Genomic DNA, 15,325 nt, shown 5'->3' with positions numbered 1-15,325 from the left:
GACAGCAACAGGCGGATGTCCCGCCTTCCTGCCAGTACTCATTGGCGAGACCGCCTGTCACTCTTGCTCTGAGCCAATCAAATTTCACAATGTGTATTCACTGTGGAAAGAGCTCGGATTATTGTAATTAAGTGGAAATATTTTAAGCAGCGGAATTCAAGCGAGAGGTTCTAGAGAAATATTTTATAGTTATAATTTAAAGGATAAAAGATGTCGTTAAAAAGCGGGGAACAAATAATATCTGAGTGAAGAATGTAAGGTTAAACTGAGATATCAGCTCAGGGCCATGAGGTAAAATATTCAAAAAGGCGGATGTGGTGCAAAATTTATAAGCTATATATTAATTCATATCACACTGTGACAGCAAAATAACAAAACCCAGGCTGAAGTTTAAATAACAAGCTGGTATTAAGTATAGCCTTTCATATACTATACTGACCAATTCTTTATTATTGTTATTAAGATAAGATAAAACTTTATTCATCCTGAGGGAAATTCTTGTGCCAGAGGTTGCTCAAACAGATATATCACAACAGTGTAGGAATAAAAGACAATATAGTAATAAATGAAGTAGTAAAAATAACCACAGTGCGTAATAGAATAGCAAAACAAAAAGTGAGATACTTTAGTAAAAAAATAAGTGGAGAAGTAGAAAAGTAGAAAGTTACATTACACACGATATTGCACTTTATATTGCACATGGTATTGCACATTATTATTCACAGATGTACTGTCAGTGATATTGAAAAGTAATAAATAGTAACAATAATGGTATTGCACATGATAGTGATAATATTATTCTCAGTGTCCGGTGTTACAACTTTACTCCCTGCAGAAGAGAGAGGAGTGATACAGATTGATGGCCATTGGTATAAAAGACCTCCTGTGGCGTTCTGTGGTACACCTCAGTGGTCTTAGTCTACAGCTGAAGGTGCTCTGATGTGCCTCCAGCGTGGCGTGCAGGGGATGAGAGATATTGTCCATTATACTGAGTAGTTTCCTCAGCATCCTCCTCTCTGACACCTCTACCGAAGACTCCAGTTCCACTCCTAGGACAGAACCCGCTTTCCTGATGAGCTTATTGAGTCTATTGGCATCGGCTGCCTTCATCCTGCTGCCCCAGCACACTACAGCGTAGAAGATGACGCTGTCCACCACCAAGTGATAAAACATCTGCAGCATAGTTCAGCAGACACGTAGTCTCCTGAGAAGATACAGGCAGCTCAGACCTTTCTTGTACAGAGCCTCAGTGTTTTTAGTCCAATCCATCTTATTGTCTATGTGGACGCCCAGGTACTTGTAGTCCTCAACAATGTCCACTCTGTTCCCCGAATGCTGATTGGGTTTGGACGGTTCCTTTGCCTCCTGAAATCCACCACCAACTCCTTGGTCTTTGTGATGTTGAGTTGCAGGTGATTTAGTTCACACCACTCCACAAAACTGTCCAGCACATTCCTGTACTCAGTCCTCTGTGCTCCTAATAATAATACTAAATTATTATTATTATTATTATTATTATTATTATTATTATCCTAAATTTTAATATTTTTATTTGTATATTTGCTGACATCATTAATATTATTTTTATATCTTGTATTTTACTGTTACTGTACTAAGCACCAGTACACCAAGACAAATTCCTTGTACATGTAAACCCATGGTACTTGGCCATAAAGGTGATTCTGATTCTGATTCCTACCATAATGCATCATTATGAAATCCCACGTAAAATAAACTCCTCTGTCTTGGAGTAAGAGCAGCCTTACAGCCTGTAAGCAGTGTGCATTATTCTTATTCAGTCATAAAAACACTCATATTGTAATAGCAAAATCCCCCAACAGGTTCATGCTCTCTTTTGCTTTTTACTGGACAATTTTTTATTCCCTAGTTCAGGGATTCTCAAACTTTTTGCAGCCAGGGACCCCTTTAACTGTAAAATAAACACAACAGACTTTCTCAGTACAGATTTATTTTACAAATGCTATCTAACTATGCAAAAAATAGCCTTATTATCTAAATGTGTGCAAAATTATTTTGGCTATTTATTGCAGCCATAGAGCTTTTATTCCCTTTCCAATGACAGAACATGTTAGTTGACATTATGAGTTGACTTTTTTTTTTTTTCAGATCAGCTCAGTTTTATTTGTACAGCATTTTTAACAGAAGACATTGTCAGAAAGGAGCTATACAGAAATTCGTATTTAGATTTAGATCTCTAGATGTAGATGAGTAACAGCAAACAGTTTTTGAATAAGAGTCCTGGGATGAGCACAGGATAGTGTCTACGATTACAGCAACAGTTCTTAGGTACAATATCCAGGTGACATTAGTCATTGAAGAAAGGGTGATTCTTGGGTATACACTGTTTTTGGAATGTTCAAATTTACAGTTAGGTCCATAAGTATTTGGACAGTGACACAATTTTCATAATTTTGCCTCTGTACACCATTTGAAATTAAGCAATCAAGATGTGATTGAAGTGTAGACTTTCAGCTTTAATTCAAGGGGTTTCAACAAAAATATTGCCTTAACAGTTTAGGAATTACAGCCATTTTCACAGAGTCCCTCCATTTCCACAGGCTCAAAAGTAACTGGACAACTGACTGATAATCAGTTTCATGGCCATATGTGGCCTGTTTCCTCATTATTTCATGAAAATTAAGAAGATAAAATGTCTGGAGATGATTCAAAGTGTTGAATTTGCATTTGGTAGCTGTTCATGGGAGCTCTCAATATGCGGTCCAAAGAGGTGGCAATGTGAGTGAAGAAGGCCATCATTAGTTTGAAAAAACAAAACAGACCTGTCAGAGAGATAGCAGAAACTTTAGGAGTGGCCCAATCAACAATTTGGTACATTCTTAAAAAGAAGAAATGCACTGGCGAGCTCAGCAACACCAAAAGGTCTGGAAGACCACAGAAGACAGCTAAAGTGGATGATCGCAGAATTCTTTCCTTGGTGAAGAAAAACCCCTTCACAACATCTAGCCAAGTCAAGAACACTCTGGAGAAGGTAGGCGTATCATTGTCAAAGTCTACAATCAAGAGACCCTTCATGAATGTAAATACAGACGGTTTACCTCAAGATGCAAACCACCGGTAACACTCAAGAACAGAAAGACCAGATTAGACTTTGCTAGAAAACATGTAAAAAAAAAAAAAAATCCTGCCCAGTTCTGGAACAAGATTCTTTGGACTTTGGACTAACTTCTATCAGAATGATGGGAAGAGAAGCATTTGGTGATGTCCATGGGTTCCAGATTTCATGCAGTCATTGACTGCAAAGGATTTGCATTCAAGTATTAAAAATAATCCTAACATTTATCATTGTTAGTTTGTCCAATTACTTTTGAGCCTGTGAAAATCACATCTGATTGCTTAATTTCAAATCCACTGTGATGGTGTACAGAGGCAAAATTTAAAAAATTGCATCACTGTCCAAATACTTATGGACCCAACTGTATTTAGGCCTGCTTGTTTGAGTTATTGAGTTAAATGCATTCCGTTCAAGTGACCAGTCAAACAGGGTAATAACTGTAAGAGCTCAGAAATAAATATAATCACTTGGGTTGGGCTGGGTTGAGGTTTCCACCACTGTAACAGTACTCGAACTGAGAATCACCGCTTTAGTGTCCTGTCTGACCTAAAAAAACCTTAAGGGTTAGCACTGCTTAATTGTAATTATTGGGTCTCATGTAAAATTACTACAGTGACATGTAGTGATTTTACATGGATTTATGTTTCATAAACCGCTAATTGTTTTATTATTTTTGTTTAATATTGAATTAAATAATTTTTTTAAAATCTTTTTTATGTAAAGCACATTATGGTTTCAGATTAATAATAATAATAATAATAATAATAATAATAATAAATATAGCTGTAAAAATCAACTATTAAATCAAATAAAAATATATCAAAATAGCATTTTTATTATTATTATTATTATTATTATTATTATACAATTGATGTTGTTGGAGTGTAGCTGTTGTGTAGTAGTAGTAGTAGTTGTTGGAGTGTAGTTGATGCTGTAGTTGTTGTGGTTGTTGGAGTGTAGTAGTAGTAGTAGTTGTTGTTGTTGGAGTGTAGTTGTTGTGTAGTAGTAGTAGTAGTTGTTGGAGTATAGTTGTTGCTGTTGTTGTTGTGGATGTTGGAGTGTAGTAGTAGTAGTAGTTGTTGGAGTGTAGTTGTTGCTGTTGTTGTTGTTGTTGGAGTGTAGTTGTAGTAGTAGTAGTGGTAGTAGTTGTCATTGTTGTTGGAGTGTAGTTGTTGCAGTTGTTGTCGTTGTGGTTGGAGTGTAGTTGTTGTTGGAGTATAGTTGTGGTTGGAGTGTAGTTGTTGTGGTTGGAGTGTAGTTGTTGTGGTTGGAGTGTAGTTGTTGTGGTTGGAGTGTTGTCATTGTAGTAGTAGTAGTAGTAGTTGTTGGAGTGTAGTTGTTGTAGTAGTAGTAGTAGTTGTTGTTGGAGTGTAGTTGTAGTTGTTGTCGTCATTGTTTATGGAGTGTAGTTGTTGTTGTAGTGTAGTTGTTGTAGTTGTTTTTTGTCGCTGTGGTTGGAGTGTAGTAGTTGTAGTAGTAGCAGTAGTTGTTGTTGGAGTGTAGTTGTTGTCGTCATTGCTTATGGAGTGTAGTTGTTGTTGTAGTGTAGTTGTTGTAGTTGTTTTTGTCATTGTGGTTGGAGTATAGTAGTTGTAGTAGTAGTAGTTGTTGTTGTTGGAGTGTAGTTGTAGTTGTTGTCGTTGTTGTTTATGGAGTGTAGTTGTTGGAGTGTAGTTGTTGTAGTTGTTTTTGTCGTTATGGTTGGAGTTTAGTAGTTGTGGTTGGAGTGTAGTTCTTGTAGTTGTTGTTGCTGGGGTGTATTTGTTGTTGTCGTTGTTGCTGTTGGAGTGTAGTAGTAGTAGTTGGAGTGTAATAGTTGTTGTTGGAGTGTGGTTGTTGCTGGGGTGTATTTGTTGTTGTCGTTGTTGCTGTTGGAGTGTAGTAGTAGTAGTTGTTGATGTTGTTGTTGGAGTGTAGTAGTTGTTGTTGGAGTGTAGTAGTTGTTGTTGGAGTGTGGTTGTTGCTGGGGTGTATTTGTTGTTGTCGTTGTTGCTGTTGGAGTGTAGTAGTAGTAGTTGTTGATGTTGTTGTTGGAGTGTAGTAGTTGTTGTTGGAGTGTAGTAGTTGTTGTTGGAGTGTGGTTGTTGCTGGGGTGTATTTGTTGTTGTCGTTGTTGCTGTTGGAGTGTAGTAGTTGTTGATGTTGTTGTTGGAGTGTAGTAGTTGTTGTTGGAGTGTCGTTGTTGCTGTTGGAGTGTAGTAGTAGTAGTAGTAGTAGTAGTTGTGGTTGGAGTGTAGTAGTTGTGGGTGGAGTGTAGTTGTACATCCCGGACGCTAGGGGTCGCCGCAAACACACAGTAATGAAACTCTGTATTTCCTGTCCGTGCGCCGCGCCTCCTTCTGTTGATGTAAACAGATTACTTTGCTGGTTTTATATGTGCAGACAAACATTTCTTTCTGTTATAATATTACCACACTAACAATGAAGAAGTTTTTCGAAGACATTAAAAAGGATATAAAATTTAAATCGGCGGGACCAGGGAAGAAACTCACTGAAGACACCAGGTACAAAGTGCTTCTGAGCTCAGTATCAAGTATTTGACATGCAGCAGCTGATACAGTGCTTCTGATTGAGGCTTAATCCCAAATCACTTCACATGTAGCTGCACTTACACATGAAATAACGCCGTATCCGCCCTATCTAGTGCACTGAGTCCACAACACGGAGCCATCTGGGATTCAGTGTTGGATCAACTGATTAGCCAGCTACATCAAGTTTAACCACAGCTAGCTTCAGACATTTTGATTGGTTCAGCACTTTTTATCTTTGTGTGTGAATAAATAATGACACTTTTTTTCTTTGTGGCTTACTGTAAGCCTGCATTTCTTCCCCACCCTATAAGTAATTAACGTTGGTATTTAACAGTCATGTTCTTTTATACAGTAGTAATGTTGGGCTTCCTGACATCACAGATCGATGCACTGAGTCTGGGTCAAATATTATTTCATCAAAATGTTGAAAAAGTTAGTGACAGTGCCCTTATTTAATTGCATTTATTATTTATCCATGACATACATGTAACTCGTGCTGCTTCTCAGTAGTCAGCAGTCAGATTAGTTTAGCATTGACATGACATTGGCTTAACTGAAGGGTTTTTTTTTCTTTAGAATAAATAAATACATCACAAACATTTCAGAGACATCACAAACAGTAAAGATATTTCATGCATTTCAGGGTGAAGTTTTCTTTTAAGGCATTGGTCAGTCCACCCTGGACAATTTTTATTTCTTTGTATTCCATAAAAATGTTTCCACTTTCAACTCTTTACTTCAATCCTGATCAATTTTATGATATATTTTTAGCACTAAGGCTCCAGCAGGGCAGACGGTTAACCAGGCGAAGCCTCGTGCTGCCCCCAATGAGAGCACACAGAGAGCTGGAGCTGCTGCCCTGGCCAGGATCGAGCAGCAGCACAAACCCCGACCACACACATCACAGGACGCCATCAGAAACCAGGGTGAGCCACTGTTCATATTTAAGCAGTCACTGCCATTGCTACTGTTAGTGACTATTGCAAAGACATGCAAAGTTTTGGAGGCATGTTATATTCCACTTTGGGCACAAGTTTTCCCTGCTCTCAACACACCTGATTCATCTATTCAGCTAATTAACATCCATTCAGTATTCAGTTGCATATGCACTACAGTGCGTGCACCAGGACCAGGGCTGGGATTCTGTGCCTTTGGGCACCACATTAGCTGAAGATGCAGAAAAAAGGCATTGAGTTCATCAAGTAGAGTTTTATTGTCATTTCATCAGTATCTGTATATATAATTGTGCCTGTTGGATCAGAGTGCATCATATGTGACAATATACAGGGCTGTAAGAAAAGAACACCATGCAAAACCTGGTCTAGATTTTCAGTCATGACACAATTTACAAAATGCCCTGGAAAAAAATATTAGAGTGGTCCTGGAAAAGTTTAGGCAATTACGCAAATGAGAATGCATAATTTAGCACATTTTGAGTTACTGGTGACTTTAACAGTAAGGATGAAAGTAGATGTAAATCATTCTATGATCACCTTCCATGGGCAACAGCTGCCATGTTCATTAGGCAGCATTCATTCTAGGTGTTTCTGTTTTCTTTTGGAAAAGTGCAGGTGGAGCTCCTTTTGTGTTGATAAGGGAAAAAGTGATCTGATCACACCACCCTGTCACTGATTATCTTCCTGTAAAAGCATGCTGTTGTGTTTTATTTTAATATACATATTATGCTGTCATTGAAGCAAGAATGAAACAGGACCAATTTCTGCCCAGTTAGGGTAAAAGACTTTTTTTTCCCCCTCAGTGAAGAGGGAGCTTGAGGCGGAGGCTGCAGCCACAGCAGTGGAACAAAAAAGCACAGATATAGAGGCAAGAAGCAATTTATTAAACCTGATTAATACAGTAAGTCCCGAGGTACTTATTTGTTATTTGGTTTTATTACACTGATCACTTGTGTATTATGGCTTTTTCAGGGTTCTAATGTTCCAGTGAAGGAGGCTGCATGTTTTTCCGTGTCCGGAGTGTACTTCATCTGCCCTCTGACTGGGGAAACGTTAAAGAAGAGCGAGAGAGAGACACGCATCAAGGAGGCCATTCTTCTGGTAGGTTTGTCTACACAAACAACATCACCACCTTGAGTACTGGACTGGCTTGTTATATAGGAAACTTTTAACTCCTCTTTTTTTTGCAGAGATTCTCTGAGAATCCAGTGGAGGCTTCTATTATGATGATTCACACTTTTAACAAGGACAGAGAGAAAGTGAAGGGTGCCATCGACATCATCAGCAAGTGAGCATCGTGATGAGTGTGTGCTTCTTTTCCTATTTTGTAAAAAAGCTACATCTCATGATTGATTTCTCAATCTAACATTGCAGGTATATTGATAATATCTGTAAGAATCCAACAGAAGAGAAGTACAGGAAGATTAAAGTCAGCAACAAAGTCTTCCAGGTGAGCAGGAGGCAAAAAAAAAAAAGTATTACTAATATGTCACTCATATGTTTATTTTTTATATTATTTCTCTCTTTCAGGAGAAGGTGAGTGTGATCGAGGGGAGTCGGGAGTTCTTGCAGGCTCTGGGGTTTGAGAGCACTGTGGTGCCAGTGGAAGGACAAGGTGAGCTAACTTCATGATAATGCTTAAACATCACATTGGTGTCATTTGTGCCCTATTTTCTCCCAGCTTGTGCATTGGCCAATTCCCACCCATGACTTCCTCATACACTACATTACCAAAAGTATTCGGTCACCCATCCAAATGATCAGAATCAGGTGTCCTAATCACTGGGCCTGGCCACAGGTGTATAAAATCAAGCACTTAGGCATGCAGACTGTTTTTACAAACATTTGTGAAAGAATGGGCCGCTCTCAGGAGCTCAGTGAATTCCAGCGTGGAACTGTCATAGGATGCCACCTGTGCAACAAATCCAGTCGTGAAATTTCCTCGCTCCTAAATATTCCACAGTCAACTGTCAGCTTTATCATAACAAAATGGAAGAGTTTGGGAACAACAGCAACTCAGCCACGAAGTGGTAGGCCACGTAAACTGACGGAGAGGGGTCAGCGGATGCTGATGCGCATAGTGCAAAGAGGTCGTCGACTTTCTTCACAGTCAATTGCTACAGAGCTCCAAACTTCATGTGACCTTCAGATTAGCCCAAGTACAGTACGCAGAGAGCTTCATGGAATGGGTTTCCATGGCCGAGCAGCTGCATCCAAGCCACACATCACCAAGTGCAATGCAAAGCGTCGGATGCAGTGGTGTAAAGCACGCCGCCACTGGACTCTAGAGCAGTGGAGACGCGTTCTCTGGAGTAATGAATCACGCTTTTCCATCTGGCAATCTGATGGACGAGTCTGGGTTTGGAGGTTGCCAGGAGAACGGTACATTTTGGACTGCATTGTGCCGAGTGTGAAATTTGGTGGAGGAGGAATTATGGTGTGGGGTTGTTTTTCAGGAGTTGGGCTTGGCCCCTTAGTTCCAGTGAAAGGAACTTTGAATGCTTCAGGATACCAAAACATTTTGGACAATTCCATGCTCCCAACCTTGTGGGAACAGTTTGGAGCGGGCCCCTTCCTCTTCCAACATGACTGAGTCCTGACCTGAACCCGATAGAACACCTCTGGGATGAATTAGAGTGGAGACTGAGAGCCAGGCCTTCTCGACCAACATCAGTGTGTGACCTCACCAATGCGCTTTTGGAAGAATGGTCAAAAATTCCTATAAACACACTCCTCAACCTTGTGGACAGCCTTCCCAGAAGAGTTGAAGCTGTAGTAGCTGCAAAAGGTGGATCGACATCATATTGAACCCTATGGGTTAGGAATGGGATGGCACTTAAGTTCATATGTGAGTCAAGGCAGGTGACCGAATACTTTTGGTAATATAGTGTACTTTATTCTGACTTTTTTTTTCTGGTAATGATCAAGAAAGGAGAAAAGATAAAATATCCAAAGATTTTATTACTGGTATGTCTGCACTGAAACATGTGGGTGTGTGAAATAAGACAAAAGTGAATCACACAGAAGAGTGACATGAGAGAAAAAACACACACAAATTCCAGTTGGATCATTGTCTTTTGGTCAAATATCAGATACAGGAAGCCTCCAATCAAGGACACTATATGAAACCCATGTCTAGTGTTATTTGAAAAGATCTGGGGTTTTTTTTGTGTTTGTTTGTTTTTTTGTTCAGACAACTCTGGAAAAATTCCTTGATTTAAAGTGAATGCAGGAGTAATGTGCAGTGCAGAAGTAACTAGTATTGTCAGATACTAAATTTATTAACTTTACCTGAAAGATTAAGGATGTGTGTGTGTGTATATATATATGTGTGATATGTATATATATATATATATATATATATATATATATATATATATATGTGTGTGTGTGTGTGTGTGTGTGTGTCTGAATTTGTCTACAATATAGAATCCCTAATAAACATTAAATATGTTAAAATGTAAGTCCACAAAACAAGTTAGTTCCCCTTATCTCTTCCTGTTATCTCTTCCATCACCTTCTGGTGAAAGCTGTGTGCAAGCTATCCTGGACCAAGACGGATCCAGATGTTACGTATTTGTTGGGATAGATAGCTAATGTTCAAATTTATTCCATATCTGTGGAAAAATGTTTGAAAGTGTTTCCTGGTCCTGTTAATTGTTGAATTGGTTCATAGCAGTTAAAACCATTATATTCTGTAGTTTTAGCCTACAGTTTGGGAAATGTAGACTATGTGGTTGATATGAATAACTGATTAAAATTCCAATGTAGAAATAAAATGTTCCCCATCCCATCTGTTTCTTTTTTTTTATATATAAACAAATCACACCCTGAATGGTCACTGCAGTTCTGGAGGCTCATTTCCTTATGTTGCATTTGTGTATATGGATTTGATGGCAATAAATTTACATTTACATAGACTTGTGTAGTCAGGCACAACAATGGTGGTATAGTGCAATTTTACCTCAAAATCTTCCACCACTAGCTGAACAACTGCTACCATAATAAAAATAGACTAAATTTGATTGGATTAATACTAATTTATATTAATTAACTAATACTAATTAATTTGTTGTTAGTAACATCTGTACATGCTTCTCTTGACCTTCTCCAGAGAACCCAGAAGAGTTTTTGGTTTTGGCTGAGCAGGATGCTGCAGCTCTGGACCAGATGAAGGAAAAGAAGGAGCAGCTGCAGAAGGGAGAACCTGTCCGAGCCAAGCTGGACCGCCAGGCACAAGCCTTCAGACCCTCACAGCACGCAACACGCTTCGAGTTGCCACCAGACTTTTACAACCTGACTGCAGAAGAGCTGAAACGAGAGCAGCAGCTTAAGTATGAAAAGGGAGCCTTTTTCTCTTAAACATCTCTTAAATCTCTTTAATATTTGTGAATGAAACATGATTCTCTAATTGCTGATTTATGTTATATAAATAGACAGTTTTATTTGCCTGTCATTGACTATGTAAAAAGTGTTCTGTATTTCAGAAGCGATTTAGTTGAAAGAAATGCCATGCTGCGAACGAAAGCCATGCGGGAAAAAGAGGAGCAAAGGGAGAAAAGGAAGTATAACTATGCCCTACTGAGAATTCGGTTACCAGATGGAAATATCCTACAGGGTAAGCAATCCTATGTTTCACAGACAAACTCAAAAATGTACTTTTTAATTCCACCAAGTTACTGCATATAAATTTACCTAGGACACATTTGGCATGACAAAGAAATGGGGTTTAGCAAAAAGTACAAAATTTCCCCTTCACTACTTGATCAGGTAAGTTACGTTTGTTGGCAGCTATTGTAGCTAACAAGTACTGGAATTTTTTAACCTAAAATCCTTTCTGTATATACACAGATCAGCCATACCATTATGACCACTGACAGGTGAAGTGAATAATATTGATTATCTCGTTACAATAGCACCTGTCACGGGTTGAGATATATTAGGCAGCAAGTGACCAGTCGGTTCTCAAAGTTGATGTGTTGGAAACAGGAAAAATGGGCAAGCGTAAGGATTGGAGAGACTTTGACAACGACCAAATTGTGATGGCTAGACGACTGGATCAGAGCATCTTTAAAACGGCAGGCCTTGTGGAGTGTTCCCAGTATGCAGTGGTTAGTACCTACCAAAAGTGGTCCAAGGAAGGACAAGCGGTGAACTAGCGACAGGGTCATGGGCGCCCAAGGCTCACTGATGCGCGTGGGGAGTGAAGGCTAGTCCGTCTGGTCTGATCCCACAGAAGAGCTATTGTAGCACAAATTGCTGAAAAGTTAAAGCAGGCTATGATAGAAAGGTGTCAGAACACACGGTGCATCGCAGCTTGCCGTGTACGGGGCTGCGTAGCCACAGACCTGTCAGAGTGCCCATGCTGACCTCTGTCCACTGCTGAAAGGGCCTACAATGGACAGGTGAGCATCAGAACTGCACCACAGAGCGATGGAAGAAGGTGACCTGGTCCGATAAATCACATTTTCTTTCACATCATGTGGAAGGCCGGGTGCGTGTGCATCGTTTACCTGGGGAAGAGATGGCACCAGCATGCACTATGGGAAGAATGCAAGCTGGCGGAGGCAGTGTGATGCTCTTGACAATGTTCTGCTGGGAAACTTTGGGTCCTGGCATTCATGTGGATGCTATCTTGACACATACCACCTACCTAAACATTGTTGCAGACCACGTACACCTTCATGGCAATGGTATTCCCTAATGGAAGTGACCTCTTTTGGCAGGATAATGCGCACTGCCACACTGCAAAAATTGTTCAGGAATGGTTCAAGGAACATAACAAAGAGTTCAAGGTGTTGACTTGGCCTCCAAATTCCCCAGGTCTCAATCCAATCGAACATCTGTGGAGTGTGCTGGCCATCAAGTCTGATCCATGGAGGCCCCACCTCGCAACTTACAGGACTTAAAGGATCTGCTGTTAACGTCTTTGTGCCAGATACCACAGCACACCTTCAGGGATCTAGTGGAGTCCATGCCTCAACGGGTCAAGGCTGTTTTGGCAGCAAAAGGGGGACCAGCACAATATTAGGCAAGTGGAAATAATGTTATGGCTGATCCGGTTTACATGCCCAAATCTTCCTATACTTGCTATATTTAACTTTTAAATAGACAATTTCGTAAAGTAGCAGAGACAGTCCAGATTTACAAATTTTATTTCAAACTAAAACTTTATCATCTGCAAAGCATACAGCTTTCCAGTACAATTCCACCTACTGTGCGTGGACAAACCACCAGAAAGAAAGCACTCTGATGTCTAAATGGCTGCCTGCATAACCAGTTGTTTATAAGTAAGGAACAAAACATGTCGGGGTGTGCTGTTAGAGGAAAATAATGAATGATGGGGTAGTGTGGTTATGTTTGCATAAAAACACGTCCCAAAGTGTTCTATTCCTTGTATACAACGGCAAATTTCCAAAACTAACAATTCTTATTTATTCAGAAGTATTGTGGAACATCTGCAAAACAAATTAGTTCTTGTTATAAATTATGCTATATCAGCACCAGTCTCCTTTTCTTTGTTTTTAATTAGACAAAAAATTGTAGCTTGTAATGTCACATGGAAACAGCAAAGCACGTCCTCTGTCCTGAATAGCTTCCCATGGCAGAAAACTTTAAAGGAACAGCTTCAACTCTGACTGTTACAAAGTGCTGACATTGGAGACTCAAAAATGCTTGATAAACATCCTCTCAGAAAACTTCACCTTGTCAACAATTGTTTTTCTTTGTTAAAAAATGTTTTTGAATGTTTATTATGTTTAGTTTATACAGGGACTGTCTTCTGCACAAGTAAGGTATAGAAACGATGACATGTTACCAGTACATTAATATAAACCTGTAGCATGACTCTGACAGGTCAAGTTAGTCATTATAGAATATTAATCAACACCTTCTGACCAATCAGAAGAGAACATTCAACAGCTACAACAGGCTTGTGGACTCAAGTGCAAAAACACTAAAGACGTAAATGCCAGACAACAGATTTGCCTTAGCTGAGCAACTACATTGGGGGTGTTTGTTTTTTGTAAAGGCGGATATTTTCCCTTTTTAGTGTTTCTAGTTACTGTGGTTAGGACCAAATGTAGTATGATTTTTTTTTTTGTACATACTGAACTTATCAGACTCCCCATTGAGGTTTGTACTTGTTTATCATATGCCCACAGGGACTTTCTTGGCGTGGGACAAGGTAGCAGTGGTGTACCAGTTTGTGCGTGACTCCCTGGAGAACGGCTGGCAGCCCTTTGAGCTCATGGCACCAGGAAGCCAGAAACTAAAGGAAGACAAGGAAGTGGCACTAAATGAATGCAACCTTGTATGTTGTTGCTAAGATACCATTTATTTAAAACTTTTATTTTATTGAGCATATGATTTCAGAAAACGTTGGCAGATAAATTGTCTTTGATGGATTTTTGTCTTTCTTTTTAGGTCCCTGCAGCTCTGTTGACCTTCTCCTGGGATGCTGCAGTCCAAGCGGACATTGCCGCAGCTGGAGGAAAGAGCAGCTCTGTGCTGAAGCCAGAACTGCTAAAGAATTTGCAGACCCTGAGCTGAACATCAACTCTGCTGCCCTGCTGTCCTCTGCTCACCCTGCCTGGGCCTCCTGAGCCCACTCTGCTGTTATAGCAGCTGTCTTTTCCTGCTCGAGTGCACACCACCGTGTTCAGTTATCAGAATGCTGATAGTGTTACAGGATAAGAATCATTCACAAGATTCGTGTTTAGTCAGTGCTGAAGCAGCTAGGGCTCATTTGGTCAGGACAGCTAGCACGACTGAGCAAAATGTCATCCTATCCAACTGCCCCTGATCGTCTGAAAAGGATTTTTGTGATGTAGTGTTGTATTCATATTCCAAAGAAGGAAAATTTCTATTGCACTGTAATTCTGTCCATATTACTGTCCCTGTCAATTGCAACTTATCTTTTACAAGAGATTATGTCCAAGCTTCACTATTGTTAATGAATTGTTCATATGTGAGATGATTACACTTTTCAGCCTACTTTAACACACACACACCAAAAAAAAAAAAAAAATTCTATAGCATCCCTCTGTTGATAAAGAATGATGGCAAATGTACTTAACTCAAATGTTTTTTTTTTTAAAAAGATGTCTAACTAGTTCACCTAGTCAACATTATTCTCACTTGCTTTTTCAAATTTAAAAGGAAGAGATTTCATATTTAAAAGTAAGGAATAAATTAATGTTAACATTGTTTTCTGTTCTAAACTCTTTCTAGAAAGGACAACAGCCTACCTCCTCACAAACCAGTAAACCATTTTTGTGAGAGAACCCTAAACACTAGATAGACTGTAATTTGCTTGCCCCAAGCTAGTAATGCATCTCTCACTGCTTTCCCAACCGCAGAATGAAACACGCTAGTTAGTTTTGTTTCCGTTATAGGATGACAAAGAATGTAATGGATAGAACAACGCCACGTTAAATTTCCATGCGCTATAATTGCATTGTTCTGTGTTCGTCTGCCTAATTAAATCTACTGTAATAAAGTTCAAGGATGCATTGTCAAAGATGAGTCATTTCATGAACAGTGTGTTTATAATGAAGGACTGAACTCCACTTTACCCTTCACTGGCGTGTATTAACTTCAGTATGACCTGATATTGTACCTTTTTCATTTACACCAACTTATGTTTAACAAAAAGATTTTTAAATAATGCTTTATTTAAACAATTATTGTAAGACACCCATCACAACAGCAAACAGATGTAGTTAGTTTGGAGATTCAAAATC

General features: G+C 39.4%; 1 protein-coding gene across 1 annotated transcript; it reads left to right on the top strand.

Annotated features, from left to right (window-relative positions):
• Positions 1-5,392: 5,392 nt before the first annotated feature.
• Positions 5,393-15,102, top strand: ubxn6 (UBX domain protein 6). Its single transcript, XM_026919126.3, has 11 exons — positions 5,393-5,598; positions 6,397-6,551; positions 7,385-7,449; positions 7,554-7,682; positions 7,772-7,869; positions 7,956-8,031; positions 8,112-8,196; positions 10,696-10,915; positions 11,069-11,199; positions 13,745-13,893; positions 14,007-15,102. Exons 1-11 carry the CDS (start codon positions 5,516-5,518, stop codon positions 14,130-14,132), a joined length of 1,317 nt encoding a protein of 438 aa, XP_026774927.1. The 5' UTR covers positions 5,393-5,515; the 3' UTR covers positions 14,133-15,102.
• The last annotated feature ends 223 nt before the right edge of the window (positions 15,103-15,325 follow it).

The sequence above is a fragment of the Pangasianodon hypophthalmus genome, chromosome 11 (genome assembly GCF_027358585.1).
Source record: "Pangasianodon hypophthalmus isolate fPanHyp1 chromosome 11, fPanHyp1.pri, whole genome shotgun sequence".
In the NCBI taxonomy this organism is placed as follows: Eukaryota; Metazoa; Chordata; class Actinopteri; order Siluriformes; family Pangasiidae; genus Pangasianodon; species Pangasianodon hypophthalmus.
The sequence above is the reverse complement of the archived record's forward strand: the minus strand, read 5'-3'. Positions and strand labels throughout refer to the sequence as shown.